The sequence below is a fragment of the Pseudovirgaria hyperparasitica genome (genome assembly GCF_010093815.1).
Source record: "Pseudovirgaria hyperparasitica strain CBS 121739 unplaced genomic scaffold EJ05scaffold_6, whole genome shotgun sequence".
NCBI lineage: Eukaryota > Fungi > Ascomycota > Dothideomycetes > Acrospermales > Acrospermaceae > Pseudovirgaria > Pseudovirgaria hyperparasitica.
Genome location: NW_022985554.1, coordinates 305510 through 331288, shown reverse-complemented (window position 1 = coordinate 331288; position 25779 = coordinate 305510). Strand labels below are relative to the sequence as shown.

General features: G+C 49.2%; 13 protein-coding genes across 13 annotated transcripts; 7 read left to right on the top strand and 6 right to left on the bottom strand.

The window, feature by feature from the left end:
• Positions 1-28: 28 nt before the first annotated feature.
• Positions 29-1834, bottom strand: EJ05DRAFT_537314 (uncharacterized protein; the record flags this gene model as incomplete). The annotated part of the gene is made up of 2 exons (XM_033749376.1): positions 200-1834; positions 29-154 (listed from the first exon to the last, which is right to left on the bottom strand). The coding sequence occupies exons 1-2, from the start codon at positions 1565-1567 to the stop codon at positions 29-31; spliced, it is 1494 nt and encodes a 497-aa protein (XP_033601386.1). The 5' UTR covers positions 1568-1834.
• A 1190-nt stretch (positions 1835-3024) lies between these two features.
• Positions 3025-4460, top strand: EJ05DRAFT_326877 (uncharacterized protein). Its single transcript, XM_033740806.1, has 4 exons — positions 3025-3380; positions 3426-3466; positions 3516-3664; positions 3717-4460. The coding sequence occupies exons 1-4, from the start codon at positions 3266-3268 to the stop codon at positions 4180-4182; spliced, it is 771 nt and encodes a 256-aa protein (XP_033601385.1). The 5' UTR covers positions 3025-3265; the 3' UTR covers positions 4183-4460.
• A 2474-nt stretch (positions 4461-6934) lies between these two features.
• EJ05DRAFT_326755 (WD repeat protein) lies at positions 6935-8648 on the top strand. Its single transcript, XM_033740804.1, has 3 exons — positions 6935-7067; positions 7121-7987; positions 8044-8648. Exons 1-3 carry the CDS (start codon positions 7058-7060, stop codon positions 8178-8180), a joined length of 1014 nt encoding a protein of 337 aa, XP_033601384.1. The 5' UTR covers positions 6935-7057; the 3' UTR covers positions 8181-8648.
• Positions 8649-8740: 92 nt separating this feature from the next.
• On the top strand, positions 8741-10459 carry EJ05DRAFT_437481 (allantoin permease; the record flags this gene model as incomplete). The annotated part of the gene is made up of 5 exons (XM_033741791.1): positions 8741-8854; positions 8904-9031; positions 9093-9483; positions 9536-9986; positions 10068-10459. The coding sequence occupies 5 exons, from the start codon at positions 8741-8743 to the stop codon at positions 10457-10459; spliced, it is 1476 nt and encodes a 491-aa protein (XP_033601383.1).
• Positions 10460-10553: 94 nt separating this feature from the next.
• EJ05DRAFT_499358 (SGNH hydrolase) lies at positions 10554-11406 on the bottom strand (the record flags this gene model as incomplete). Its single annotated transcript, XM_033746822.1, has 2 exons — positions 10554-10631; positions 10687-11406. 2 exons carry the CDS (start codon positions 11404-11406, stop codon positions 10554-10556), a joined length of 798 nt encoding a protein of 265 aa, XP_033601382.1.
• Positions 11407-11569: 163 nt separating this feature from the next.
• EJ05DRAFT_326576 (RNA-binding domain-containing protein) lies at positions 11570-13390 on the top strand. The gene is made up of 6 exons (XM_033740803.1): positions 11570-11883; positions 11939-11995; positions 12210-12244; positions 12299-12439; positions 12495-12561; positions 12607-13390. Exons 1-6 carry the CDS (start codon positions 11845-11847, stop codon positions 13237-13239), a joined length of 972 nt encoding a protein of 323 aa, XP_033601381.1. The 5' UTR covers positions 11570-11844; the 3' UTR covers positions 13240-13390.
• EJ05DRAFT_475172 (uncharacterized protein) lies at positions 13264-14022 on the bottom strand. Its single transcript, XM_033743748.1, has one exon. It carries the CDS (start codon positions 13886-13888, stop codon positions 13541-13543), a length of 348 nt encoding a protein of 115 aa, XP_033601380.1. The 5' UTR covers positions 13889-14022; the 3' UTR covers positions 13264-13540.
• A 645-nt stretch (positions 14023-14667) lies between these two features.
• Positions 14668-15714, top strand: EJ05DRAFT_326794 (uncharacterized protein). The gene is made up of 2 exons (XM_033740805.1): positions 14668-14924; positions 15007-15714. Exons 1-2 carry the CDS (start codon positions 14757-14759, stop codon positions 15610-15612), a joined length of 774 nt encoding a protein of 257 aa, XP_033601379.1. The 5' UTR covers positions 14668-14756; the 3' UTR covers positions 15613-15714.
• A 742-nt stretch (positions 15715-16456) lies between these two features.
• On the top strand, positions 16457-17274 carry EJ05DRAFT_527040 (uncharacterized protein; the record flags this gene model as incomplete). Its single annotated transcript, XM_033748884.1, has 3 exons — positions 16457-16608; positions 16666-16789; positions 16853-17274. The coding sequence occupies exons 1-3, from the start codon at positions 16468-16470 to the stop codon at positions 17272-17274; spliced, it is 687 nt and encodes a 228-aa protein (XP_033601378.1). The 5' UTR covers positions 16457-16467.
• A 1255-nt stretch (positions 17275-18529) lies between these two features.
• On the top strand, positions 18530-19191 carry EJ05DRAFT_326526 (uncharacterized protein). The gene has a single exon (XM_033740800.1). The coding sequence runs from the start codon at positions 18598-18600 to the stop codon at positions 19120-19122; it is 525 nt and encodes a 174-aa protein (XP_033601377.1). The 5' UTR covers positions 18530-18597; the 3' UTR covers positions 19123-19191.
• Position 19192: 1 nt separating this feature from the next.
• On the bottom strand, positions 19193-19631 carry EJ05DRAFT_326534 (uncharacterized protein). The gene has a single exon (XM_033740801.1). It carries the CDS (start codon positions 19499-19501, stop codon positions 19262-19264), a length of 240 nt encoding a protein of 79 aa, XP_033601376.1. The 5' UTR covers positions 19502-19631; the 3' UTR covers positions 19193-19261.
• On the bottom strand, positions 19632-21882 carry EJ05DRAFT_326535 (uncharacterized protein). The gene has a single exon (XM_033740802.1). The coding sequence runs from the start codon at positions 21774-21776 to the stop codon at positions 19761-19763; it is 2016 nt and encodes a 671-aa protein (XP_033601375.1). The 5' UTR covers positions 21777-21882; the 3' UTR covers positions 19632-19760.
• A 1325-nt stretch (positions 21883-23207) lies between these two features.
• EJ05DRAFT_326516 (uncharacterized protein) lies at positions 23208-24532 on the bottom strand. Its single transcript, XM_033740799.1, has one exon. The coding sequence runs from the start codon at positions 24309-24311 to the stop codon at positions 23601-23603; it is 711 nt and encodes a 236-aa protein (XP_033601374.1). The 5' UTR covers positions 24312-24532; the 3' UTR covers positions 23208-23600.
• Between the last annotated feature and the right edge of the window lie 1247 nt (positions 24533-25779).

Sequence of the window (25779 nt, the reverse complement as noted above, 5' to 3'; positions counted from 1 at the left end):
CAGAAATAAGCATGCAGTAAAAGATATACTAATAGAAAGACTGGTATACTCGCTCGAACAAAGTAGGAATGCCACTCATACATGACTTGGCCAAATAGAAGATGACCCAAAGTAAAGGAATGCGAAGGGAACTGATACTCGCATGCGGTCTTGTCTAAGAAAAGGCAGCTCAAGATTGACTCCATCTTTAGATACTTACAATACTTTCCGACATCTGCGTTGTCACGGAGGCGATAGATTCCGCGCTAGAGTTTGCAATGGACCATGTACTCCAAACCTTCGAAGACCATGCTTCATCAGTCTCTAAGGGCAGGTCTGGTAAGCTTGTTCTCGAACGATGTCTCCATATTTCGATACTGGACAACCGGAAAACATGCATCAACCATCGATTGATTCGGTCCGTTTTGCCCCGAAAATTTGACAGTATTTTGTCTCCGGGTTTTAGAAAGAGCCCAGGATATTGTTCCTCGACCTGCCTTTTCTCATCTATAAGGTCGTCCGCGAGTACTATTTCTCCATCATCTGATGGCACAGAGGACGTAGCCGCAGATAACTCGCTCACGCTCTCAGCCAAAGAGACAAATGCTTTTTGATCACACAGACTTTGAATCCGACGAATTTTCTTCCATAATCTGTGAAGCTCTCTCCGCAAGGTAGAGTACTTAGTAAAGAACTCATCGAAGAACGCGCCATCTGAGATCTGGAGCATTTGACCAGCCGTCTCATGCCTTCTTCTAAATTCGAGATTGACCTCGTGGTCGTCGCGTAGTTGATCGATGCGTGCTTTGATCACCTTGTATTCTGCGGTACATTCATAAAGCTGGACAAGAAGGCTCTCAGTTGGCATGACGAATCCGGATTCGCTGGAAAAAGCTGTAGAATCGTCGGAGTGGGGTACCGGAACTGAGGACTGGTCGCGATGCATAGAATCCAGATAATTCTGCAAGACCATGTCTTTCTCATATAGCCTATCATGCAGTCCAAAATTGATCTTGCTAAACTCTGCCCGTTCCTGTTCTAGCAGATTGAGAGCTTCCTCGGCGCGCATCACTCTTTCCGAGACTTCTTTCAATGCCTTTGAACAGGCCTCAAAATTGCCCTGAGCTGCTGCTGCATTTAACATTTTCATCAAATCGGCTCTAGCATCCTGTGCATGCCGGCGCAAGCGTGCCATCGACTCTAAATATTGTCCTTCGCGAACACGTTCTTTGAGGACCTCTTCGCGAAGAAGTTTGACCTCGTCCCATTGGATTAAGATTTTGGCAATTTTACCAGCGGTGGGACTCTCAGCAGATTTGGATGGACCAGATCTATGCGACCAGACGGCATGGGAAGGTGGGTGGACTCCATATGCTGGAGCAGGATACCATTGCACGGATTCGCTACCTTTAGGCGATAGGAAGAATAATGGTGGTGGTGGTGGAGGCGGCGGCGTGCCATGTTGGTATAGTTCTGATTCCGACTGGTCTACTGGTAGTGCTTGAAGATTTGGAAGCAATAATGACGGTGTCCGGCTGAGAGTCAGAGGTGGTGACGGTGATCTCAACGCAGCATTGTTGCTCGACATCTATGAAATGAAATGAAGCGATCCAGTACTAAAAGATTGAAAGGGGCTATCGTTCATGAACATCACACTAAGCTCTTATAATGTACCAGCTTCGATAGCTCATCAGCCTGGTGCACTGGCGGACTATGGAGTCTCAAGAATCAAGAACGGGGTACAAGTGCAGTACAGAATGTCCGACGTTCATACCTGGTGTAGGAGGACAACAAGGCAGCAAAATTCCCGCGACCAGGAATGCAACGATGGTGACCGGGGCATGCGTGCTGTTGGTCCTCGGGTCTCAGGTTGAAAGCACGAAGACGTCGCTTACAGCCGAATGAGGTTAGGCCCTCTCAGCCCGGACTTGCACAAGGTGCAACATTCCCGTGCCTCACCACACACTCTCTTGTTTCCCTGTCTCTAATTTGCCTTTACGCCCATCCAACAATCATCCACAAGCATCCCGCCTCTTCTCATCCTCGCTTACTGGGCTGAAGGTGGCCCAGAACAAGCTACTCATACGCGAATAGGTCAAGGGTAGTCGGGTGGTGCCAGCAGCCAGCTACCGTGCCGTTGCCTTGGTATCCTAAAGCCTCGAAAGTTTCTGGCGGCCTATAGGAGCCCTATATGTTCCACATTACTATGGTTCATATGCTGTGTGAGTGTGGAACGCTCACATGGGCGAATAGACCCTCAGCATCGTCACATGGCGAGTGAGTTCGCAATGCGATATAGATAGCGTGCATATTCCTAGTGCGCCGTCGTAATTAGGAGGGGGTAATGCGGCTCTGCGTTTGTCTTTCGAATCTGCTTAGACCCAAATTTATAAGTGCTCGTCTCATTAGCATGTAGTCGTAAGTCATCAGCCTGACGGCTTCATGGACCCAGCAATGGCATCGCCATCGCCCTGGAAATTGGACGCCCAGAAACAGGAGTGGTACATCAGCATGAATGGGCGCCGTATCTATCAGTCAGAGTGGCAATCACCCGCAGATACTGCGAGCACCCACTTGAGCGTGTACGTAGCTATCCGATTTCATGTTCTATAATTCATCTGACACTTAGATATATAGGCCCGGTCGCGGCGAAGACCTCTCTGTACCACGAGAGTCGCTCGCGTTTCACGTACAACCGCAACACACAAGAACAGGAAGTCTGAACAGCCAGGCTTCTGCGAACTACGGCTTTGCCAATACTTTAGACGAGGCAATCCAAAGCTTATCCCTCTCTGCATGTTAGTCTGCCAAGTCGAGATTCACTAGAGGTCGCACTTGCGACCTTTAAGCATACGTCGTGTGGCTAACATTCCACCGGTATATAGCTCACCAGGACCATGGTTATCACCATGCACCGGCACCTAGTAGTGGTTCCATCTATACGTATTCCCCATATCAACCTGCACCCGGACCTGGAGGATCAAATTATCAAGAAGGACACACACACGCAGGAGCAGGGAGTGAATGCAACGCCTACTCACACAATCCCTATCAGTCATCTCAGTCTAGTTATACCACTGGCTACTCATATCAGCACGCATTATCGAACCAGAATCAAACTCCCAATTATCAGCTATCACGTACATCAAGTGCCCCTCATGACCCTTATACACAAAGTGGCCTATCGTATCCGACCCAGTATCCCAGTGCACAGGCCCAAACCCCACATGATCCCCAGTACAGTGCATATAGTGCTCCACAAGCTACTGCGCAATATACTTTGGCGATGCCCTTGATATCGAACAGAGAAACTGTGGCTGTCGAGCTAGAAGCTGGACACCCTCGTATTGTCAAGGATTCCAGAGGGTCTATAGGGAATAAAGATCGGAGAATTGCTTCTCGTATGTGAAAACCGCGCTTTCTCGATACCTTACTGAAGGAAGCAGAATTCAAGAGGAGAAAACCAGAGTACTTCATAGTTGGCCGAGTAAGTAAACAGACACTCACTTGCGCAGCTTCACATTAATGAGCATCAGGTCTTTAAAGTTCTATGGCCAGAACTGCAAGGAAACTCGAGTAAGGGAGGCGTTAGCCTTGTTAGTCAGAAAGTTTATGGCCAGAAAGTCTACGCAAAGATACGATACTTCGTAGTCGTAAATGTAAACGAAGGCAGTTGTTGGTGCTTGTATGTGACCCTACCGGTCTGGGACAGATCACAGGACTTATTCATACTATAGACCGATCTCAACCTATAGTGGCCAGGGAGTTGGAAAACTGGGTGAAGTAAAGAAATATCACGCCATCATCTATACGGGAGATGATTGCCCAGCTCCGACCCCCTTGGAAATACCCGTTCACGGCTCAGGTGAGGAGCCAATGGGACACCCGATAGCCGTACAAGTGAAAGATGCGGACAATAAACTGGATCCAATGTCGCGTATCAATTTCCAAAAAATATACACTGTCGAGACAAATGTCAAGGTTTACGACTTTGGCCGCGTGGTCGACGATAATGGCTCGCTATCAAGCTTACGTTGGCAATTCAATCACGCACTATTGAATGTTAGCAATGACCAGTTACCTTCCGAGCGAATAATTGCAGGAGGAACAGCTGGCCGTAGAGAAAAAGAGAAAATAAAGGAAGAGGAAGAGGAACAGGAAGAGGAAGAGGGTTACGCCCAATATGGGGACGAAGCAAGATAAGACTAGGGAAACAGGAAATCTTCTGATGCAGATGAGATATGATGACGACAAATGCGGCATCATAGCATCTCAACAAAATTTGACCAACGCCAGAAAACTTCGAATTACAAGCCACACTCTAGCGACAAAGCTGCATTACCTGAACGTCAAGACAGAAATATTTTCCTTTGATTGTTTGAATATACGAACGGCCTACGAACCACACATCCAGAGTCTACGTTTCATTCCCCGTGATACGCGATGATATCGCCTGTCGGTTCATCATTTCCGGATTTTGTCTCATGAAGTATATGTCTTACAAATCTATTCATAGTTTTTGCGTTTGGGAAATTTCGAAACTGAGGCAGACATACATGGTTGGATTTCATCATTCGTTCCAGCGTCTGACTATGTGAAGTTACTTGGGGATGCTGGAACCGTAAATTGTGTTTCTTTGACCAAATTGACGACATATTCTTCTATACCAACTTGCAATTTCATTATGATGACCAATATTATCGATACATTATACGCATATACTTCATATCCGACTATGGTAGATCTGACTGGCGCGTAATGAACCAAGACACCGAGATTCAAGATACCTTCAACTACGCAGAAGCTGTCCTTCAATCTCGCCCACTGTCTGTCCCGTTAACACAGCCCGGTCATAGGACACATTTGCTTGAAAAACTACTCCGCAAAGCTACAATTCTGCTAATATGCGCAGTGCATAGTTGATTTACAGGTGCTGATCCATGTCTTAGGGGCACGAGCCTTCGCCGGGCTTAGACAGGTAAAGACTTGTCAGCTCCTGTATAGAGAGACCCACCTCGCCAGATTTTTGACCTGGTCTGCAGGTTTACGGATTATCTGTCCCCATGTCTAGCCCAGTTAATCGTCATCCGTAAGAGCTATACATTACTCTGCAAGGAGCTGATATTCCATAAAGGCATACTCATGTAAGTAATGGGTCTGCGGTCAGCGGTTTTGGACGAGTTCTCGTACCCAAGTACTAGTGTATCGTACGCCTTGTATTCCAAATTTCTTGGTCTCAAGGTGATCGTGATCGATATTGTACTTGTAGAATGCGTACAGTAATGAGTGGACAAGATTTTCCCAGTCAGCTTGAAGGCGATTGTGTCTTGGCCTGATTTCTACACGAAGAGCTGTGATTCATAGCACAAGGGCAACTGTAGTGTCGTTAGTTTGTTTTCAGGCGAACAACGTGAGCTCATCTGCAGCTGCTTACCCGAACAACAGGGTCCAAGTCCTGTCGCTCGTGAGAGTATACTTGGACGAGAACAAATCCAAGGCTGTGACGTACTGATTAACTTGCTCTGCGAACATTTCCTGTAACCCTCATTGAGCGAACGTAACAGTTCTGGTTTCGTTCAGATTTCAAAGCGAGTTCTTGGTGATAAGTGCTAGACATTATGTATCTAGGTATGCAACTACACCTGAACAGCAAAGAATGATGCGTTATACGTGCTTGTCAATGCGCACCCTAGAATAAGAAATGGGTCGTACCCTCATCACAGTGGAGCACGTGCGAGAGTGATCATGTGTTGTTGTGTCTTGGGATCAGACAAAAGCAACGCCTCACCCACCAGATATCGCTCTAATTTCTCTCCGCACCGATCAGACGTCTCCAGCCTGAAATACCAGAAAATATTGCTGGTGAAGCCTTTAATTTTGCACCTTTGCGTTTCCAGCCTATCAGTAGTGGTTGCATGATCTTTACATTGCATTTCTACGCACGAACGGTTTTCAGATAGACTGCAGTACCGGTGAGAAAACAATTGACTATCGTGGGCACAACCCATACATTGTTTGGATTTTGACGATATATATGACTTATCGGTATTGGGGGGTTCCTGAATCCGCAGCTACTCTTTCATATCCTCTGGTAAGAAATCTGTCCGAGTCTCCAACACGTTGAAAGATCATGGTGACTGGACAAGGCAGTCTTCGCATTGTCAGATAATATCTGGAGGTTGGTCACGTTGTAATGAACATACTGCGTGTGACTTTGCTCACGGATGGGGCATTGTAGCATAGACGCGTGTCTGGGCGACCTGACATATAGACGAAATACTTTGCATCATCTGAGGGGACGATAACTGGCTATTACAGTCTGGGAGGGCAGGACGAAATGCTCAAAATTTTTTCGAGCACTGCCAGACATCGAGGGAGCTCACATGCATGATAGCCAGCCGGATTTGTGTAGTTGCACACAGCGCATGATCTAATGGGGCTATATCATATAGTCCCTATTGGTCCGTATATGGTTTGGGCTCCTCTTCGAAAATGATAGTACATATAATCAATGTAGATGCATTATATGATATCTGGAAGCCAAGAGAACGATGCGCGGTTCAGGAAACATGCCTTGAGAATGGGTGCGATTCTCTAAAAAAGGGGTCCGGCTTGGCGGACTAGTTGGGTGGGCCGTGCACTTCCTCTCCGGCTGGCGCCGGGACAAGTTGAAACGCCGGAGCATGACTTCTGAATGTCTTTCCACTCTCTTTGTATTGTGCGCAAGGAGATCACACCCACATTCTTCGCCTCCTTCTCTCCGCCCTCTTCCATGATTCTCAGCTCCGCTTACGACTTTAACGACGTTACGAACTCTACTCACGAATTTCATTGCTCAATTTAGACGACTTGCTCCACAGCTACTTTCTTCACTCTTGTCAACAGCGCATACTAGCACATATACTCGGGAACAGAGCATTTTGACAGGCTAAGTCGATGTTAAAACGTGCCTAGACACATTTAGGAGGTCCAAAGACGCTCGTTCAACGTACCTGGCATTGAAGTAGTGGATACTACGCGCACGACTATCTCGCTCCGCATACAATCCTGCCCCACCAAATTAGTCTACGATTGCAATATGGCGAGCGGTCAGTCCAGCTTGTCCTACTCTGTGGCTTTCCTCAACACTAACACCAACCAGAAAGCACCAAATTCGTGCCTCTTACCTGCCACGGCCACTCTCGCCCAGTCCCGCATCTCAGCTTCTCTTCGGTCACCGATGATGACCAGTACTACATCATATCTGCTTGCAAGGACAATAATCCTATGCTCAGGGATGGCATGACTGGAGACTGGATTGGCACCTTCATCGGCCACAAGGGCGCCGTGTGGCAAGCACGCCTGTCCTCAGACGCATCACTTGCTGCGACTGGCTCTGCTGACTTTTCTGCAAGAGTGTGGGATACGCGCACCGGGGAGGCACTTCATACACTGCAGCATAACCACGTTGTTCGTGCAGTGGCCTTTCCGAATCAGCCGCGACCACAAATCCTCGCGACAGGGGGCGTTGAGAAAAAGTTGCGCATCTTTGATCTGTCGCGTAGCGCATCCTCTTCGCCCGTCACGGCCAACGAATTGTCTTCTGCTGCGTCCACTCCGAGCTACGAAATTGGCTTAGGTGTGCATGGTGGTACTATCAAGTCGATCGTCTGGGGCAACGACCCTAATATCTTGATCACGGCCTGCGAAGACAAAAAAATCCGGTGGTGGGACTTGCGCAGTCGGTCTACAATCGGAGAATATCAGGTTGACGGTGTTGTTGGTACCTGCGAGTTGGATAACCCTACATCAGACGCTGGCAATAGCGGCCCAGGAGTTCTGAGCGTAGCATCAGGTAAAACGGCATACTTTTTCGACGGTGCACAGCCTGCACAGCTCATCAAGAGCGTCAAAATGCCACAAGATGTTGCCAGTGTTGCGCTCCATAGCGGACAGCGCAAGTTCATTACTGGTGGCGCTGGAGACACGTGGGTGCGTATCTGGGATTTTGACGAAGAAAAAGAGCTCGGTGAGTTGTAATGATGCGCAGAAGTTTTGCGATATGGAATACTGACAAGTTACTAGAAACTGGCAAAGGCCATCACGGTCCTGTGTGGTCTGTCGGATTCTCTCCTGACGGAAAACTATACGCAACTGGTAGCGAAGACGGGACCATTAAGCTCTGGAAGTTTACAACAGGCCCATATGGACTCTGGCGATAGATATCGGAGTGTACTTCAGCTTGGCTGATCTTATACGGTGTCACATCATGCTATCAATCCCGCAATTGTCATGACGATCTATATAGTCTTCGGCGCTTGATACCCAGTGAGGCGCGTATTGAAGTTATATCACGATAGTTTTCATGCAGAGATATAGCAGACTACGACACCAGCACAAATCTCAGATACCATTCATTCTTAACCCGGACCTGTTCTTTCTCCGGGCTCCACTAAAGCCCCAGTTTATGATAGTCGGCCGCGCCTGCCCCACTGTTATCTATCTTGATCTTGATAACACTCATTTAAATTCGCCAATAGGACGCCGAATGCTCTTTGGCCGATGTGTAGCAGCAAGTCCGGGCCTAGATGTATATAACGCATATCTTGCACTTCAACGTCACTATAACTCGAACTGACAGCGACGCATTCTCCTATACAACCACCGCTGTTAGGTCGTGTGAGCGTACAAGTCTTAAGACAAAATGGCTTCCGAGTCTTCAGACTCAATACAAAATGCAACTGGCACAATTGCCTACATGCAGGACGATGCGAAGAGGCAGATGAGAGACATTGACGCTGACTTGTATCTCGAGGTAGGGCAATATGATCTTGAAGAGCTAGAGAGGGAAAGGGTCGTAGTATTGAAGAAGCTTGACTGGATAATCATGCCAATCGTGAGCCTGACTTGTAGATCAAGTACGCGAGAGCTACTGACACAAATAGATCTGCTTCACTTACATGATCCAATTCCTGGACAAGCTCTCACTCAACTATGCCTCAGCTTATACACTCATCCCAGATCTGGGCCTGCAAGGCCAGCGATATTCGTGGGTTGCAGCCATCTTCAACTTGTGAGTCACACTGTTGTGTCAATATAAGATAGAAAAATTCCAGTCGCTCACGCTATACCAGTGGTTACCTCTTCTGGGCCCTTCCAGCAAATTACCTTATTCAGCGTCTACCTGTTGCCAAATACACCGGCACCATGATTCTTATTTGGTCCGTCCTCCTATGCTGTCACGTTGCTGCGAAGGACTACACCGGTATGCTTGTCCTACGCTTTCTTCTCGGGATGTTCGAGGCCAGCATCAGCCCCGCCATCATGACCATCGTAAGCATGTTCTACACGAGGAGCGAACAGCCGTTACGCATGTGCATCTTCCTTGCTTTCAACGGCATGGCGACGATGGTTGGAGCTCTACTCGGATATGGCTTGGGCCACGCTGGTAGTAGTGCACTGCGGAGCTGGCAACTGATATTTCTCACTATTGGGTTGTTGAATTTCGTTTGGGGGTGGGTTTTCGTGAGTCTCCGTTCCGATTGTGAGATAGTGTGACCGATCCTGATCAACATAGCTATTCGTCATGCCAGACTCGCCATCAACTGCACGCTTTTTGACGCATAAGCAAAAGGTCATTGCCGTGCACCGCATCGCCGAGAACATGATCGGCGTCAAGACTAAGCAATTCCAGCCAAAGCAAGCTCTCGAAGCTGCGCTCGATATCAAAGTGCACTGTGCAGTCATGATCGGTCTTGGGTGCGGTGTTATCAATGGAGGTGTTTCAAATTTTGCCTCGGCGCTGATCCGCGGATACGGATTCTCGGGAATATATGCAACATTGTTGCAACTCCCCACCGGTGCATTCGAGTTCTTCCTCGTACCTCTTTGTGGTCTAGTAGCGAGCTACTTTAAGGACGTCAGATGTGCAGTGCTCGCAGTAATCTGCTTGCCGCCTCTTGGAGGCTTGTTAGGTATTAGATTGACGGATCTTGACCACCGGTGGACACTCGTTGGTAAGTACTTTCGTTCTTGCTGCATTCTCCCTTATACTCGTGCACATATCTATTACCGATTACCTTCTCTGACATCCGCCTGACGTTGGTCAGGCTGTACCTGGCTCCAATACCTTGTCGGGGCCCCTGTCATTCTGTGCTGGAACCTGCTCACATCCAACATCGCTGGCCACACCAAGCGATCCACCGCCAACGGCCTGTGGTTCGTGTTCTATGCAGCCGGCAACATAGCCGGTGCAAATATCTTCTTTGCTCGCGAAAGTCCAAGATACTACTCAGCTTTAGCAGGGCTGATAGCTTGCTACGCTGGCATCATAGTCATCGCCATATTCATGAGGCAGTATATGTGGTGGGAGAATAGAAGCAAAGATAGGAAGATTAGAACGGCGGCGAGGACGGATGACGCCGTAGACGAGCAGGCAATTTTAGAAGGCTTCCAGGATGTCACTGATAAGAAAAATCTGCACTTTAGGTATTGCTTGTAGGGTCAAAGGGTTGACCTATTTGAGGGAGTAGAGCACGGCAAACGTAGAGCGCTGGCATGCGTAAGAATGATCAGCGATCAAAAGACTGGTTGGCTTATATCCGATCCGCTTGCAATTCAGGCCACTTCGCGAACACAGTCTCCTGAAAGACCTTCGTCAATACCTCATAAGCCTACACCGCGTCAGCACCCAGCAATCGTCACATATCAAACACAACCCGCACTTACCTTCCATTCAAAATGCAGTGCATCACAAAAATAGCCATCCGGAAACTCCCTTGAATCTGGTAAACCACAACCTGGCAGTCTCTCCTCTTCATATTTTCCCCTCCTATCTCCTCTTCCTCCCTCCTCATCCCCCCTGCCTTGGTCCACCAGCGCAGCGTCCACCAACGCCCCCCAAAGATCCACCCCAACGACTTCGACACCCCTATTCTCGAACCCCTGCGCAATCTCCATGACTTTCTCGGCGTATGTCTTCTTGCTCACATAATTCCTCCACCCGGCCCGTTTTTTTGCAGTCTCCACACTTCCAAGCGATGTATCCCGATCGGCGTCGCGAACATTGATCGGCGGTGTGGCTATGAGCACGACTTTGAGACCAGTCAGCGCGGGGTGGGTTGTCAGTTTCTCAACGAAGGCAGTCATGTTCGCAGCGAATTCTGGTAATGGTACGCCCCATGGATGCAAACAGCCATCATTTGCGCCCAGAAAGATGGAGAACAGCTTTGTTGGAGGAGCATTCGGGGCGGTGATGTCTGTTAGAATAGAGTTGAAGTGATGGCGTATGCTTTCAGTTGTGATACCATTGATGCCTTTGTTGACAACAACGGCGCGGGTTGAGTAGTACCGCTGGAGGGCCCATCCATAGCCTTTTGTGTCGGGTTGGAAACCGCCTTGGGTCAGCGAGTCGCCAAGCAGGATTATACGGGGGGTATTATCGGGCATAATTTTTTTGGTGATTCGAAGAAACAGGTTTCTAATTCGTTTATATTGTGCTTGTGACATCTGTTCACTTAAATATTTATCGTGAATGAAGGAAATCAGGCAGCACTCGACAAGCCCGTGACAAAGACTCCGCAGCAGGGAAGAACCCTGCACGGCCTAGCGGGTTGGGCAGCGAAACTAGCACGACTTTCTGACAGGCTGACAGCGCTCTGTTGGTCGACATTCCGTGTGCGTTCACTCTCATCATTCTGTGCAACACCTCGTTGTCTCATCCCACGACCGCGCTGCATATCGAGTGCTCTCAATTGACGGTCTATTCGACCTGCGCCATCGTCCTCTCCATTCGCACTCTCCAACCTTGAAGCAGTCTCAGCTCCCTTGTTGGACCTTCTTGTTTCATACAGCTTTCCCTAACCTTTGCTTCCCTCGTATTCCAAGATGGATCGTAGCCTCGACGACATCGTCTCCGGTAGACAGGTAAGGTATCGAATGCGTGCTGTTGGTATACCGTCAGAGCTAAACCTCCGGACAGAACAACAACCGAAGCCGTAACCGCCGTGGAAACTTTCCTCGAGATGGCGTAAAAAAGGTGAGGATATATAATGGTTACTCTACCTAAGGGTCAACATCTCACAGGCAGTCTAGGTGCATCATCATTCCTCCCTCCTCCCTCACGCCTCGGTGCCCTCCTATTCGTAGCGATATAGCTACACGTCGAATACGGTTCCTGTGCGACGACCAGTCACTGTTTTACACTGGCCCTTGTAAGAGATTCGCTAATATTGACTCCTCTGATGCCACAGCCCTCTCAAAGAGACTATCCAAGAAATCTAGACCAGTAGGAAGCCGAATATTATGCACATTCTTAGAGTATACTGAATGGTGACACTAGAGATTGGGTCCACGACAAGTACGAAGATGATGACTGTCAGTCGAATATGCGCGCACCCTTCCTATGGCCGACTCTAACACATCCAGCACGCGACAATCACCGCTCCCGACCAGAACGACGACAGAACGACCGCGGAGAACTGTACGTGATGTTGTGGATACGATTTATGGCGAGCTTATCATTGATTCACTCGCAGATTCGAGAATAGTTTCAAGCTCAAGGTCGAGAACCTTCACTACGAAATATCAGAAGAAGACTTGAAGGTGTGTGCATTGAAAATGCTGGTCGGCTAGATCTAATATCACTAGGAACTTTTCAGCCGCATCGGTCGTGTCCGCGAAGCCACACTGGTGTACGATCGTCAAGACCGCAGTCGAGGACTTGGATTCGTCACTTACACCAACGCCAACGATGCGATTGCCGCGATGAACGAGTACAACGGTCAAAAGGCCTACGGACAGACAATCTATCTGACGATGCTACCAAGCACGAGTGCAAGGCCTGCAGCAGCTCGCAATGCTCCATCTCGGAGCTTGTTCGATCGCATCGAGCGCCCTCTGGAAAGCAGAATACGTCGCGATGACAGATCGGTCAGTCCTATCCGACACAGCGACGTCAGTGGACCTGCGCCTGGAAACATCGATCGCTACGTGCCTGGAGGTGGCAGAAACGGAGGTGACCGACGTCGTTCGCCCCCACGTCGTGGAGTCGCAGACCGTGGTGGCCGCAGGCCTGGGGCGCGGAGAGATGATAGCAATCGAAGGACGGACGGCGGTGCTGCTACCAGGCAAGGCCGACCGAGGAAGACACAGGAGCAGCTTGATGCCGAGATGGAAGATTACTGGGGCTCAAAAGGCGAGACCGAGCCGGTCACCAATGGTTCCGCTCCTGCCAATGGTGGGGCTGCACCTGCCACCGACGACATTGACATGATTGAGTAAACCTGGGACTGAGTCTGCGAAATCTGACGACACTGTTGGCAAGCTGGGTATGGTCTACAGAGCGCCGAAGATTTGGTTGGTGTTTTGCGTATTTTGCAATGTATGCTACGTCTAGGCGAAGGTATGACGGTCCATACCAGCGACTAAAATTCTCCAATGACACTTGGATGTTCAAATTGTACTCGCTCGTATGAGAAGGAAAGGAGCCTGCAATCCCACTACACGCAAGCCGAACGCTTAAAGATCAACAAAACCCGTACAAATACTGCGCCGCTTTGCAAAGTCGTTTTCCACTCTCCTCCTATTCCTTCTTCTCCCCATAACCAACCTCCAGAACATCCTTCCCGTTATCCATCAGCCTCAACAAGGCTTCACAATTCTCCTCTGTCATTAGCGTTGCCGCCGGCCAAATCCTGCTGTCCCTCCCAACCGTGCTCCAGCGCACCTTGATATCGCCCACCACGTCGGCATCATCGCCGCCATCGGGTTTCTTCGCGTACTTGGCCATGAACTCGGCGCAGTTAGGGGATGTGGGTATAGTTCTCGCGATGGTAGCTTTGAGTTCTGAAAAGCTCGGTGGGAAGTCGCGTAAGCTGATGATTTCGTGCCGAGTGCTGGTTGATAGGGTAAATAGGAGTGGAAAGGGCATTGTTGCTGGATTGGGTATGTGCGCGCGTGTGTGCGTGCGAATGTGTGCGTGTGTGCGTGTTTGTGACAGTGTGCGTGAGCGGAGGAGGTGTGTTACTGGGTAGTGCAGGACGGAGCGTGTTTTCAGAGTAGATATATTCCCAGGTGATGGTGGTATGGTGGTTTTACAAGCGACGTCATCGCGACAGCGATAGATGCAAGGATGCGGTGCAGGTTGCCAGGTTAGGGTTTGCAGGGGTGGATGATGACCGCCGAGTCTGTTATCATAGCCTTATGACTTCATGCACGACTCTCACTGTATTACACGCTGCGCATACCTCATATCTTGATCGACAGTATTTACATGCGCACCAGACCTCAGATCTCAGGCCGTCACCTTGGTCGTGTGGAAGAGGGCGCGGCATGGTGTATGGTGAGTGGAAGGATCCATATGTATAGATCATGAATGACATGCATGCTCAAGCACGAGTTTGAGATGTACATGTAATCTCGTGGCATATATGTGGCGCTGTGATGAGGACATAGGTTTTCAGCCAGTAGTCTCGGAGTCGTCCAGTAGCCTGGCCTCTGGAGTCATGCTGCGCAATGAATTCCAAGGTTGAGAATGTATTGGGGTTGGCGAATTCAAGATGTCATGATATTAGGCTGTGAGGAATATCCGTCTCACGTATCAGGGGCTGGTGGGAAACCAAGGTGTGTTCTCAGCTACTCGATTTTATATCTTACACCATATATTCTTATACCCCTTTTTATCGACAAGTTTCAAAAGCACTTGGAGAGTAGACCTCTTGAAGTTTAAGAACTATCCGCGCTCGTAGCCCGTTATCTCTTTCCTCTTGCGTAAGATTCTTCACCTCAAGACCTTGCTCATGGCGCCGCTCGAGCGTTACGATTGGATCGCTATCGTAATAAAAGTAAAACGTGACGGACCACCTGATCTGACAGTCGCATGCGGCGAGGTGAAAATTAATGTCCATAAAGGGATTGTTAGCAAGGAATGCGAGTTTTTCAAGAAGGCTTGTGGCGGTGAATCCCAGGTTTGTTGAACAATATATATATATATATATATATATATATATTGGTTTTACGGACGCAAAGAGCTAATGGTGTACACTACAGGGAACCATTGACAAGATTATCAGACTCGATGACGACCCAGTGAATGCTGTCATGGCTACGATCGAATATATGTACACTGGACAGTATGGAAATACATTGAGCAGAGGTTTTTCCCCACATAACGACGATCATCAAATCGATACTGCCATCCAGGTGTGCGCAATCGCAAAGAAATATAATATACCAGGGCTACTCGAAGTAGCTGTATTTTCATTCAGGTGTCACGTAGACAATATGTGGTGGCCTCCCATGGACTACCGCGATAAGATCAGAGAGATCTATGGATCCTCGAACAGCTCTTCTGCTGACCTCCAACAGTCTGTTGTCGTCTCTGCTTACCGGATGTTAAAGAGACTACTTCCGAAGGATGGGTTCGAGAGATTTCTCTGGGATCAAGGCCGGTTCACGACAGATATTCTGCTACATTCACAGCTTAAGCATATATCTCGAAAAGATATCTACCAGAGGCTACGGAGGTGCCCGAAGTGTGCAGAAGGTATTGGTATCGATCTCAAGCCCAATTCAGGATATAAGTGCCCTGATTGCGGAAAAGACTCAAATGGTTCCTTGTGGGTCCCAATACGTCTTTTCGCCACTATGTTATAATGGTGAGATGCGCGGCTCCATGGTATGGAGAACAGGAAATTATCAAGTCTCAAGCAAGCTCCAATCATCCCATAAATATATATACGCTTTCAACAAACTCTGACTGCTGGGATATACGATTACAGTAAGGTTAAACTCGTGACAGGGACTTTTCAGATGGCCTCAAATCTTGCACAAGGACCGCATTTGCTACAGATTTTGTGTACTCCAGGTAGTTATTTTCAAATTGTAAACCTGTACTTCAACTCTTTGAAATATTTCCCTTTAAGATCTTGGTTTTGATAGGCACTATTATTGCGACTAACTTCATATGCCTATCATGAAATGATGCTCCTCGTATAACAATATATCGTTGGTAAACATCATGGCAAGATGTTGAATGCACGACTATTGTCAATCCCATTCGTATTTTAAATCCTATCTGAAATGATCAGTTCGCTCGAACAATATGATCATACCCGCCCGGTGTTCGATACAGCGTATTCTTGTCAGTTCGCTTGAATATAGTAATAGTTGAACTCAATTGCTCAAAATACTGTGTTGCTGAGACGATCCATCCCTGTCACCATGAAACTCAGGCAGATATCCAAAGGTGGCGCCGATAGCGATATACAATAATTTCTAAGCAAAATGTACTAGACCTTTCTTAGACAACAGTCTCTCACTTATGGTGTGTCTCTCGGAGCGGGGCCCGGTTCACTTGGGTTGCAACAAGGCCTTTTCATGTCACTTCACTTTTCCCACTCTTATAAAGCTGCTTGACTTACCAGCCGCCTCTTACCTCCGTACCTTTCTACGCTTCAGCAACCACCAACTTCGCGCTTCCCACCTCTCAGCTCCGTCTCTGAATGCAGAATGCCGATTTCCGACCTGCTCCAGGATGGCCGCTATTCGGACCTCACTATCAAATGCGGTAACGACTCGTACAAAGTCCACAAGAGTATCCTCTGCAGTCAGTGCGAATTCTTCCAGAAGGCTTGCGAGGGTGGTTTCCAGGTACTTTTATGCATCAGAAAATCTTATCTCAAACTGTGGACTGATCTGGCGCTACAGGAGGCTTCCAGTAACATCATTACGCTTGACGATGATCCTCCGGCAGCTGTCAAGGCTATGATTGAATACTTTTACTCAGCAAAATTCAACAGTCCCTTGGCAGACACGGCAAGCGAAGAAGAACGTAAGCAGGTGTATCGGAGAGCGATTGACACGTATGCAATAGCTGCAAAATACGATCTTGCAGGGCTTAGAAAGGAGGTTGCGCGGATCTTTGAGTCTCTAGGCGATAGAATCTGGGCAGAGAGCGATTATTCTGACATCATACGACACCTGTATGAGAGTACCAATGATTCTTTCGATAGACTTCGGAACATCGTCATTTGTGTAGCGACGGAACAATACGTGAGACTGGTGGAAGACTCTCAATTCCGGGATCTCATTGGGTCCTTGCAAGGCTTTCGAGAGGGCATGCTAGAATCCCTGACTCCCCTCGTTGAGGACTACACAGAGAAAAAGATCTCTCACTACAACTGCCCCTGCGGCTACGTAACGACAATAGATGGGAACTACGAGCGTCTAAAAATGGGAGGTACTTACTATTGTATATCATGCGGTACGAACTACACAGGCCAGCAGTGGAATGGATGGAAGGAAGATGATGACTGATAGAATATCAGCTCAATCGAAGTGATATAGCAGACCGTTGCTACACCAGGCTAGTGGGACCGTATTACTGGCTGCACAATATCAATACAATGATCAATGATCCCAGGCTGGGATGGGCAAGGGGATACGCTAGACTTCTCGTAGCCTCTACATAAATCAATAGAGAACCTGAATACCTGCCATAGAAGCGAAAAAATAGCGATGAAGTAGCGCGATGGATGAATCCATCACTCATGAAACTTGACACCCTCCGCACCTCTCAAAGTTCTCCACACAGCCACATCATTTTATCAGTAGAACTACTAAACAAGGCCGCGCAAACGCCAGCCCAATGCAGAAATCTTAGAAACATAAACCTCCTTCTCCATGCCACTAGACTCTAGTAGCCTTATTCAGCCCTCTAACATTCCCCTCTAGCATGTTGCGAGTCCGTATCACATCACCCTTCGACCCTCAGAGTCACTGAACTGAAGGCATCTAGTATTATCATCACACAACATAGCTTAAAATATCATGACTACCGAATAACGGTCGCGCAGACTCACTCGAACCGAACACAACACATCGAGCATGGACAGCCAGAGATGGCCAAAGGCACTCATCTACGGTCGTTCAACATTTTTTCGGTACCATCCCACAACAATATCAAGTTCGATCAACAATGATACAGCCATGGACGCCGCATAGACAACCAATCACTCTTATGAAACCCTTAATACCATACCATCTTTCTCCTTCCCCGTCACCTCTACCTCCACCTATGAACCAGAGCTATCCTTCCTTCAAAAACCAAAATCCGCTTTCCCCAAAAGCCCACACCGCAAAAGACTTCCTAGCTTTAGCTAAACCAAACTATACTCCTCCTAACTAAATTAAACACTCTCTATAGCCTAATACCTAACTAAACAAACAAGCAAGAGAATAAACCTCCTCTTTTCTATTTAATTCTTAGAAAAGAGAAGGGACCATCTACATAGGAAAGGGCATATGTGGTAATGTATATACGCGGAATATGCATATATACCGAGGAGGTTGGTTTAAGGGCTTGCTGTATTTGGTATGGTATGGTTTGGTATACCAGGGGTGGTGGATCCATCGAAGAAGAACCAAGCCTAGCCTAATTGGGGGGCTATAAATCTGGCCTGAGGATAGACAGATAGTCACATAGACGTTTGACTATATCAGCTATAAAATGATGTATCAATTATCAATCTAGGATCTAATGCATAGCAAAGTATAGCTAGTACCAAGTATACCAACCACTCCAAGCCCAACTATTAATTATACCATAACCCCCCCAGTAGACGTAATTAGGTACCAATCATGCAATCAAGATATACCTACTCCAAGGCAAAAAGTAGGGAAGAAAACTCCACGTACCTCTTTCCTAAGAACACGGCACCATCACAGAAATTAGACGGACAAAACGTCACGAATCGGCAATGTCACGAATCAGGAAGTCACAGCCAGCAAGTCACAATTCAGCACGTCAAAGATCGGCATATCGAGGCAAGCAAGCAAGCAAAGCAAATGAATTTGACACAAGCGATCAAGACAGATCCAGCTACATACTGTACCATACCGCACCATACCATGCCATGCCTTGCCACATCATATCATGCCATACCATACCATGCTATGCCACACCACACCATGCCACACCATACCATGCCACACCACATCATGCCATGCCATGCCACACAACATCATACCATACAGGCGGGACCACACCCCAGCGACACCGCCAGACTGACGGGGCCGTGGAAGTGTAATACAAGACAAGTCTCCACCCCATCGCACCACATACAAATAAGCAAGCCCTGCGGCGTCCCAAAAAAGAAGCTCTAATCTATATAAATAAATAAGAGCCGAAATGTCCCGTCTCTTGCCGCCAACCCTGATGCTCAATACAGAAACGTGATCAACATGACGCTATGCTTAAGGGAAAAAAAGAGGCTATCAAGAACGAAACACATGCAGAAAGAGGCTATCTAGGCAAAGAAAGCGAGTTGAAAGAGATAACATAGTGGTATAGGAATCGTGTGCTGGCGGGACGGACGCTCAGATAAAAAAAAACAAAGGGGGTGTGGTATTCGCAAAACTTTTTCTTTCCTGTACAAAGTAGGCACCCAGAAACATGATCCAAACTTTTGACCCAGCTTTTTGTAGAGACAAATAGGGTAAAGCAGACCAACAAGATGCCGACCCGTACGTTGAGAGAATACATGGGATGGAAGAAAACAGGGGATATCTCATGCAGAAAGGGACTAGGCGCGGTGTTTTGAACATCAAGGGGAAATAAGGGAACTCCAACAAAATTGCTGCCAATCGCTGCTAAACATCCAGGTCATCAGCTCGTTTCGCGTGCCTCGTCTTCGTATCCGGAATGTGCATCTGTTAATTTTTTTCTGGTGCGTCGTAATATATTGCTGTCACTGGAACGGCTACGCCCACACTGATCACGCTGACCAGTAGAGCTGGATATCCTAGAACCAAGTTGGGTCGCGTCGACTGGTATGACCAACCCTTGACTCCTTCTGGCTTGATCTGCTACTCTTGCCGGCGCTCGACAGACCTCGACTGCGACTCGACCTTTCCGATCGTCCAGTGTCGTGATATTGCTTTCCTCCAATAGTGATCATAGCACCACCATCGGCACTGGGCGCAACTTGGAGGGTCTGGCCGTTCATGTCGCCGGTGATGGAGATATTGAAGTCATCATTACCAGCAACGTGGAGGTTGATACCATTGGTGGCCTTGGTCATGGTGGATCTTCGCGACACTTGTGACTTGGCGTCAGAGGGGGCGCGTTCGATGCGACGAGAGCTGTTATTGGCGATCTTGTCTCGAAGCAGAGCGTCAGACGTGTGCACCTGTTCGCCTCGCTCCGGATCTTTCTGGTGCTCTCGTGCCGCTCTTTCTAGGCGACTCATGTCATTCTCTGTACGCGTGCGACGACGTACGGAAGGGCGCCGTTCATCCTCAAATGGGAACGTCTCCTCGTCAGAGAATTCGACAGGAATGCTCCGACGTCTGCCATCATATTTCTGGGACGGTGGCGGTGCGTACCGATCTTCGTCATAGTATCTTTTCGACGACCGTGTAGAGTCTGTATACGTGCGGCTTGAAGCAGACTGAGATTGGCGCCGCCTCGACGACGCACTCACCTCCATAATAGGCGGGGCGGGCGATTTACTGTAGTAATCTATAGCCGGCAGCTCTGGTTTTTGGCGAATGCTGGGACGTCTTGGAGGGGGCATCTGAACACGGTCCATTTGCATGCGATCCATTTGCACCCGGCTCATCTGCGTCTGCAATTCTTGCATGCCCACGTCGTCGTCGTCTTCGTCGTCGTCATCATCCTCGTAATCAGACGTAGAAGGGTGTGCACGGGAAGAGTAAGCTGGCGGGTTGGGTTGAATTTGAGGTGATGGACCGAGGGGACCATATCGAGCACTCGGAGCGGGAGAACGGCTGTAAGGCGTAGGAGGGCCGGGCGTCATAGACTGTGAAATGAGTGCGGGGGTATACATCGAAGTTGGTCTAGAATTCCCACGTGTTGAGTAAGTGCTGTCCGGAGGCTGCGAAGCATAGGACAAATGTGATGGCTGCTGCATCTGAGGAAAATAGCCTGTGTGATGCGGTGTCCGACTGTAAGATGTAGATGTTGGCATGTATTGAGGACGGGCAACGTTTGCGTATGCCGAGCTTGACGGTGGTGGACCATGTACTGCAGGTTGATGATCGACGGTAGGTAGGCGACCGTACTGTCCGTATAGCGGGCCGTCCGCGCTGTGGTAGCTGGCAGGCCTAGGACGACTTACGGAGGATGACCTGCGGTGAGTGGTGTGGGCCGGCTGGACCATGGGATCGGAGTAGGTAGAGTTTGTTCGAGAATACGATGGAGATTGAGGATGGTATACGTGATATGGAGAGCGAACTGACTCTGGGGACGGCTGTCGTGAGTAAGATTGATGGCTAGTGTGGATTGGCGCAGGCTGCTGCCGTCGAACCGGTCGGTTCCCTTCTTCACGATAGTCGTCTGCTCGTTGTAGATCGACTTTACGAGCTCGAGAATCGGTGCGAGGTCGCGTTTGATTGACGACGACCGGTCTCGACTTCTCTTTTGTCCTTTCCGACTTCTTTTCCGTGAGCTTAGTTTTCTCTGTCTTTTTATCTGATCTGTCTTTCGTGGATGATTTCTTGCGGGGTGGCTCAGCTGCGGTGGACTCGGCAGCGGCCGGAGGGACTGCTCTCGACGACCTGCTTGGCGGCTGGGACCTTCCACCAGAATCAGCGGAGCTCACGGTGGCAGCGGTACGGCTCGAATACCCTGAGTCGGTCGCGGCGTCAGATATGATATCCGCCGGAGCGTCCTTAGCAGTTTCTTGAAGGTTTGAAGATTTGGATCGTTTCGCGGTGACGTTGGCCTGTGGAGTACCACCATCGTCAGAGTGGTAGTCCTCCACATGGGGCTGCTTGTATTCTGCAGCAGCAGGCATGGCGGAGATAGGAGGTAGTCTGAGGAGAATTGAAGTTGTCGAGGCGGTGAGCAATGGCAATGTGGAGTAATATGCCTGCAGCAATAGCACAAAGCGTGCAGCTAACTGACGGGACGAGGCGGGAGCGGTGACGGGAGAAACAGAGATGTGGAGAGTATGCTAGCGATCGACGAGGTGGTCGAACAGGGCAGAATTGAAGACAAGCAATGGACTAAGGTTGAATGGAGCGCATAGTCGTCGAGTCGTAAGCATGGTTTGTTGGTGGGAGAAGGATTTTGGCGTTGAAGGATGAGGAGGAATGAGGAGAGGAGTGAGAGCGTCGAGAAACAAGATGGATGACTGTGACGACAGAAGAGGACAGACGACGACGCAGCAATAGCAGCAATAGCAGCAACAGCAGCAGTAGCAGCAGGCAGAAGCAATTGGCGCGGTAAGAGAAATGGAAGACGAGATATGCGAAGGACGCTGGCTGCAGAAGAGGTGGGTAAGAGATGTTTGACTCTTTTGAGTGGTGGAAGAGGGGGGACGGCGAGGTGGAACAGAGAGGGGAACAGAGGGGGATAAGAGAGGTGAGAGATGCTGGACGAGGAGGCAAAATGGAAGGGAGGGGAAGAAAGGTGGGAGAGCGAGGGTGCCGGGGAGGGGGAGGGGGGGGGATGATGGTGCAGGCCAAGGAGGGCTATCCATCCACCCACCCATCGGCATCCTTGCACACCTCGACGCGCTATTCACTTTATCGCCAGAATTTGAGAGTCATAATTTATTCTCTCTCTCTCTGTCTCTCGCTCTCCTTTTTTTTCTCTATTACCTTCCTCTTCCTTTCTTCCTTTCTCTTCCTTTCTTTCTGCTTCTTCCTGCAGCGCGCCGGCGTGGCAGAGAGAGAGAGCTAGACACGATTTTAATTACCAAGCTGCAGCCCATTCACCTATTCACCTCTGTCGCGGCCTGACGACAACATCATTCCAACCCAATAGGGCTCTATCGAGCTTTTCTACGTGAGCCCAACCATCGCATTCTCTCTCGCCCAGAGTACGCAGACAGTCATTTGGCCAGCCAGCCAGCGCAGCGCACTCAAGCCCGCGCAGCCAGACATGTAGGGCTATCCTGGAGCGCCCCAGTTCTATTGCGCGACATTGGACGACATGCCAACGCGCGCAAAAGCAGCTGACAAGTCTGTGCAAGTGGGATACATCATCCATCGTCCATCATACCTCATACCTCATACAAACTGTATTACACCAGACACGTTCGGTCGCCGTGGCGTCAGTCGTAGAATAGACCGGCTCGTGGCGTCGGCTTCCGATGTGTATTGTATTGTAAGCTTGCTGCGGTACTTATACCTGGACAGAGAGATAGGAAAGGAAGCTTGGCACACAGCAAGGCAACGGTGACCCAGTCCAGTGTGTCAGTCCAGTGTGTATCGATGCGCGAAGATGGCGAGTAATAATAATTAATATTAGTAGCGAGGTAGTGAGACTGAGAGACGAGTGATGGGAATGCGCGCAAGGCGATTCTGCCCAATGTGGGCTCCTTTTGATGCAGAGTGTTCAAGTTGGCTGCAGCAAGGCAGACAGCCTTTCAACCATCCATGCTGCATGCGCGTCTCCCACAGACGCGCTGCATCACTTGATACATACCAATAGGACCACGAAGAAGGCGTGGTGGGCATGCCCTATCATCCCCAGACTGAAAATGCTTCGTCCCGGCTTGTTGTCGTGCCATTATTTGCGTGTACGGCTGGTGAGGGAGCGCCCGCGCACCCGATTCGACGCAGTGCTTACACAGCATCGTCATGCCCGCCAGCAGACGGAGGAGAAAAAGCAATTAATGTGAGTCGAGGCAGTTTCGGTGTATCGCTATCGACATCCGTCTCTGGTCGTCAAGCGAGGCCGATGACAGATGACACTTGACAGTCGACGCTTGACTTGACAGTCGGCGACACAGCAGTACATAGTACATAATATACCATCCAACACAATCCACAGTAGACCAGGAAGCCCCAGCATGCAAGCCACGACGTCTCCAACCCCATGCAATCCCAGATCGAGCCTTCAGAGTACCGTCCAAGGTTGAAGGTTGACTCCCAAGGCCAGACAAAGTATGACTGGACTCTGATAAGGGCCTAGCCGCTAGCCAGAGCTGAGAGGCGTTCTGCACCATATCTGTTTGTATGATACTGTATGCAAAACACTCCAACCCCGCTCGAAAAACTCTCAAACTTCTGCCATGCCTGTCACTGGCCGCAGCTTGCATCGTGGTGGTGTGGATGACTGGACGTCGTGCGCCCATCTGCTCACTTTTCCCTCCACCAGCAGCAGTCCAACAAACGGCATATCCTACCCTACGTCTCGCATTTGTCGTCGCTCTTCGCCACCGAAAGTCAAATGTTGGTCTATCGTTGGTGGTTTGCGCCGTGAGTGAGCAAGGGACCTCCGTCACCGAACGCCCGGCCAGCATTGCGCCTCGCCGTTCCCCTCCCTCCCCCTCCCTCCTCCTCATCCATTCGCGTCCATGATGGTTGTGTGTTGTGTGCATACGTACATAACGAACAGTAGTAATCTCACCGCTCTTTCTGGATCTCGAACATTGATCGTCCCTAGTGTCGACCAGTCATGTATGGAAGAATAATGGAAGTATCGGTACATGTCGTTTACTCCATGGAGGCTGTTTTTTATAAACCTGCCTACTCGTATCCCGATGCGGCAGTGCGGGAACGTTCTCGTGCATCATCATCATTTTAATATATCTATCCTCCAGGTTGATGATTCTGGCTGCGTGCAGCTCCAACCTCGCCCAATCCATCTTCGACACCGGTCTGTCGGATCCGCAGCATGCGGAGGAGCCTTTGATAGACTCTTAAACCAAGTTCCGAGGTCAAACGTGCTGAGGGGTGTGTGGAGTGGACGTTCAGAGTCACAGACAGGTGTCGCACAAAGCTGTCGAAGCTGGCGAGAATATTAGCGATGAACAGCAAGGCATGCACAAGCTTGATAATCCACCGTCTTTTGACGTTGTCAGTGTCAATGTCAATGGTTGTCAAGTGTCAATGTCAGTGTCACAGAGTCTTTGTCTCGCTAGTACCACGCGGCCCGGGAAGCCAGACCAAGTGCAATATCCAAGTCATCAATGGATCCATTCATCTAGTACCACCCATTTAGCCATCCGTCATCTGAATGTCCAAGTCATCTATCCCACCGCCCTCAGAGCCGCAGCCACGTCGCCGATAATAGCATCATAGCACATCCTACATACCACACAGCACCTCAACACAACGCACATAGCAGTCAGCCGCAATCCCAACCCTAACATGCAACAATGCAGGTACTGTACATACGTCTCTCCGTCTCCATCCCATCAATCAAGCCGTCCAACGGCGTGCACTCACCATCTCGCAGCTTATTTTCTTTTCTCCGTGCGTCTGTCTCTTACTCCATCCGTCCGTCCACTGGAGACAACCACGTCGACTTGCTAACGACACATGAAACACGAGCTGCACAAGTGTTGTCGGAAGGCACTTTGAGTGAGGGACACTGTTTCCTAAACAGGACTAGTGTCTAAACGGTTAAATAGCTTCGACTCTGTCTCCCAGAACTTAGTTCTCTATACACAATTACAGAATACATTCAATGACCTCAATCACGTCTACTTTCTACTTATAATAACAAGTACACGTCGACTCGACCCAGTATAGACAGCTATACATGTGGCAATAGCGATCACGAGCGGAAACATGACTGTTAGCATCACTAATGATCAGTTACAGCACAGCTCGTTCGTCCTCCACACTGATGTGCCATCGAATGAATGATGCCCAGGGGAGCCGGCCAGCCAGCCAGTCGACCAAGCAACGTCGGCCCGTCCCGCAGAGCCACGGGGACGACGGGGGACCCGGCTACGTGCGCTATTACCTGACTGTACTTACCCATCTTCTAATAATAACATCCATCCATCCCATCCTCATAATAATATAAGCAGTCATACTATAACTCGACCTCACAGCCGG

Coding starts and splice junctions, on each gene's coding strand:
- EJ05DRAFT_326576 (XM_033740803.1), top strand. CDS start 11,845: ATGGATCGTAGCCTCGACGACATCGTCTCCGGTAGACAG. Junction 12,440..12,494: donor CAGAACGACCGCGGAGAACT/GTACGTGATGTT, acceptor ATTCACTCGCAG/ATTCGAGAATAGTTTCAAGC. Junction 12,562..12,606: donor TATCAGAAGAAGACTTGAAG/GTGTGTGCATTG, acceptor TAATATCACTAG/GAACTTTTCAGCCGCATCGG.
- EJ05DRAFT_326755 (XM_033740804.1), top strand. Junction 7,988..8,043: donor TGACGAAGAAAAAGAGCTCG/GTGAGTTGTAAT, acceptor ACAAGTTACTAG/AAACTGGCAAAGGCCATCAC.
- EJ05DRAFT_326535 (XM_033740802.1), bottom strand. CDS start 21,776: ATGCCTGCTGCTGCAGAATACAAGCAGCCCCATGTGGAGGACTACCAC.
- EJ05DRAFT_326794 (XM_033740805.1), top strand. CDS start 14,757: ATGGCGCCGCTCGAGCGTTACGATTGGATCGCTATCGTAATAAAAGTA. Junction 14,925..15,006: donor CTTGTGGCGGTGAATCCCAG/GTTTGTTGAACA, acceptor TGTACACTACAG/GGAACCATTGACAAGATTAT.
- EJ05DRAFT_326534 (XM_033740801.1), bottom strand. CDS start 19,501: ATGTATTCTCTCAACGTACGGGTCGGCATCTTGTTGGTCTGCTTTACC.
- EJ05DRAFT_326516 (XM_033740799.1), bottom strand. CDS start 24,311: ATGCACACAACACACAACCATCATGGACGCGAATGGATGAGGAGGAGG.
- EJ05DRAFT_326526 (XM_033740800.1), top strand. CDS start 18,598: ATGCAATCAAGATATACCTACTCCAAGGCAAAAAGTAGGGAAGAAAAC.
- EJ05DRAFT_475172 (XM_033743748.1), bottom strand. CDS start 13,888: ATGCCCTTTCCACTCCTATTTACCCTATCAACCAGCACTCGGCACGAA.
- EJ05DRAFT_326877 (XM_033740806.1), top strand. CDS start 3,266: ATGCCCTTGATATCGAACAGAGAAACTGTGGCTGTCGAGCTAGAAGCT. Junction 3,467..3,515: donor AGTACTTCATAGTTGGCCGA/GTAAGTAAACAG, acceptor AATGAGCATCAG/GTCTTTAAAGTTCTATGGCC. Junction 3,665..3,716: donor GAAGGCAGTTGTTGGTGCTT/GTATGTGACCCT, acceptor TTCATACTATAG/ACCGATCTCAACCTATAGTG.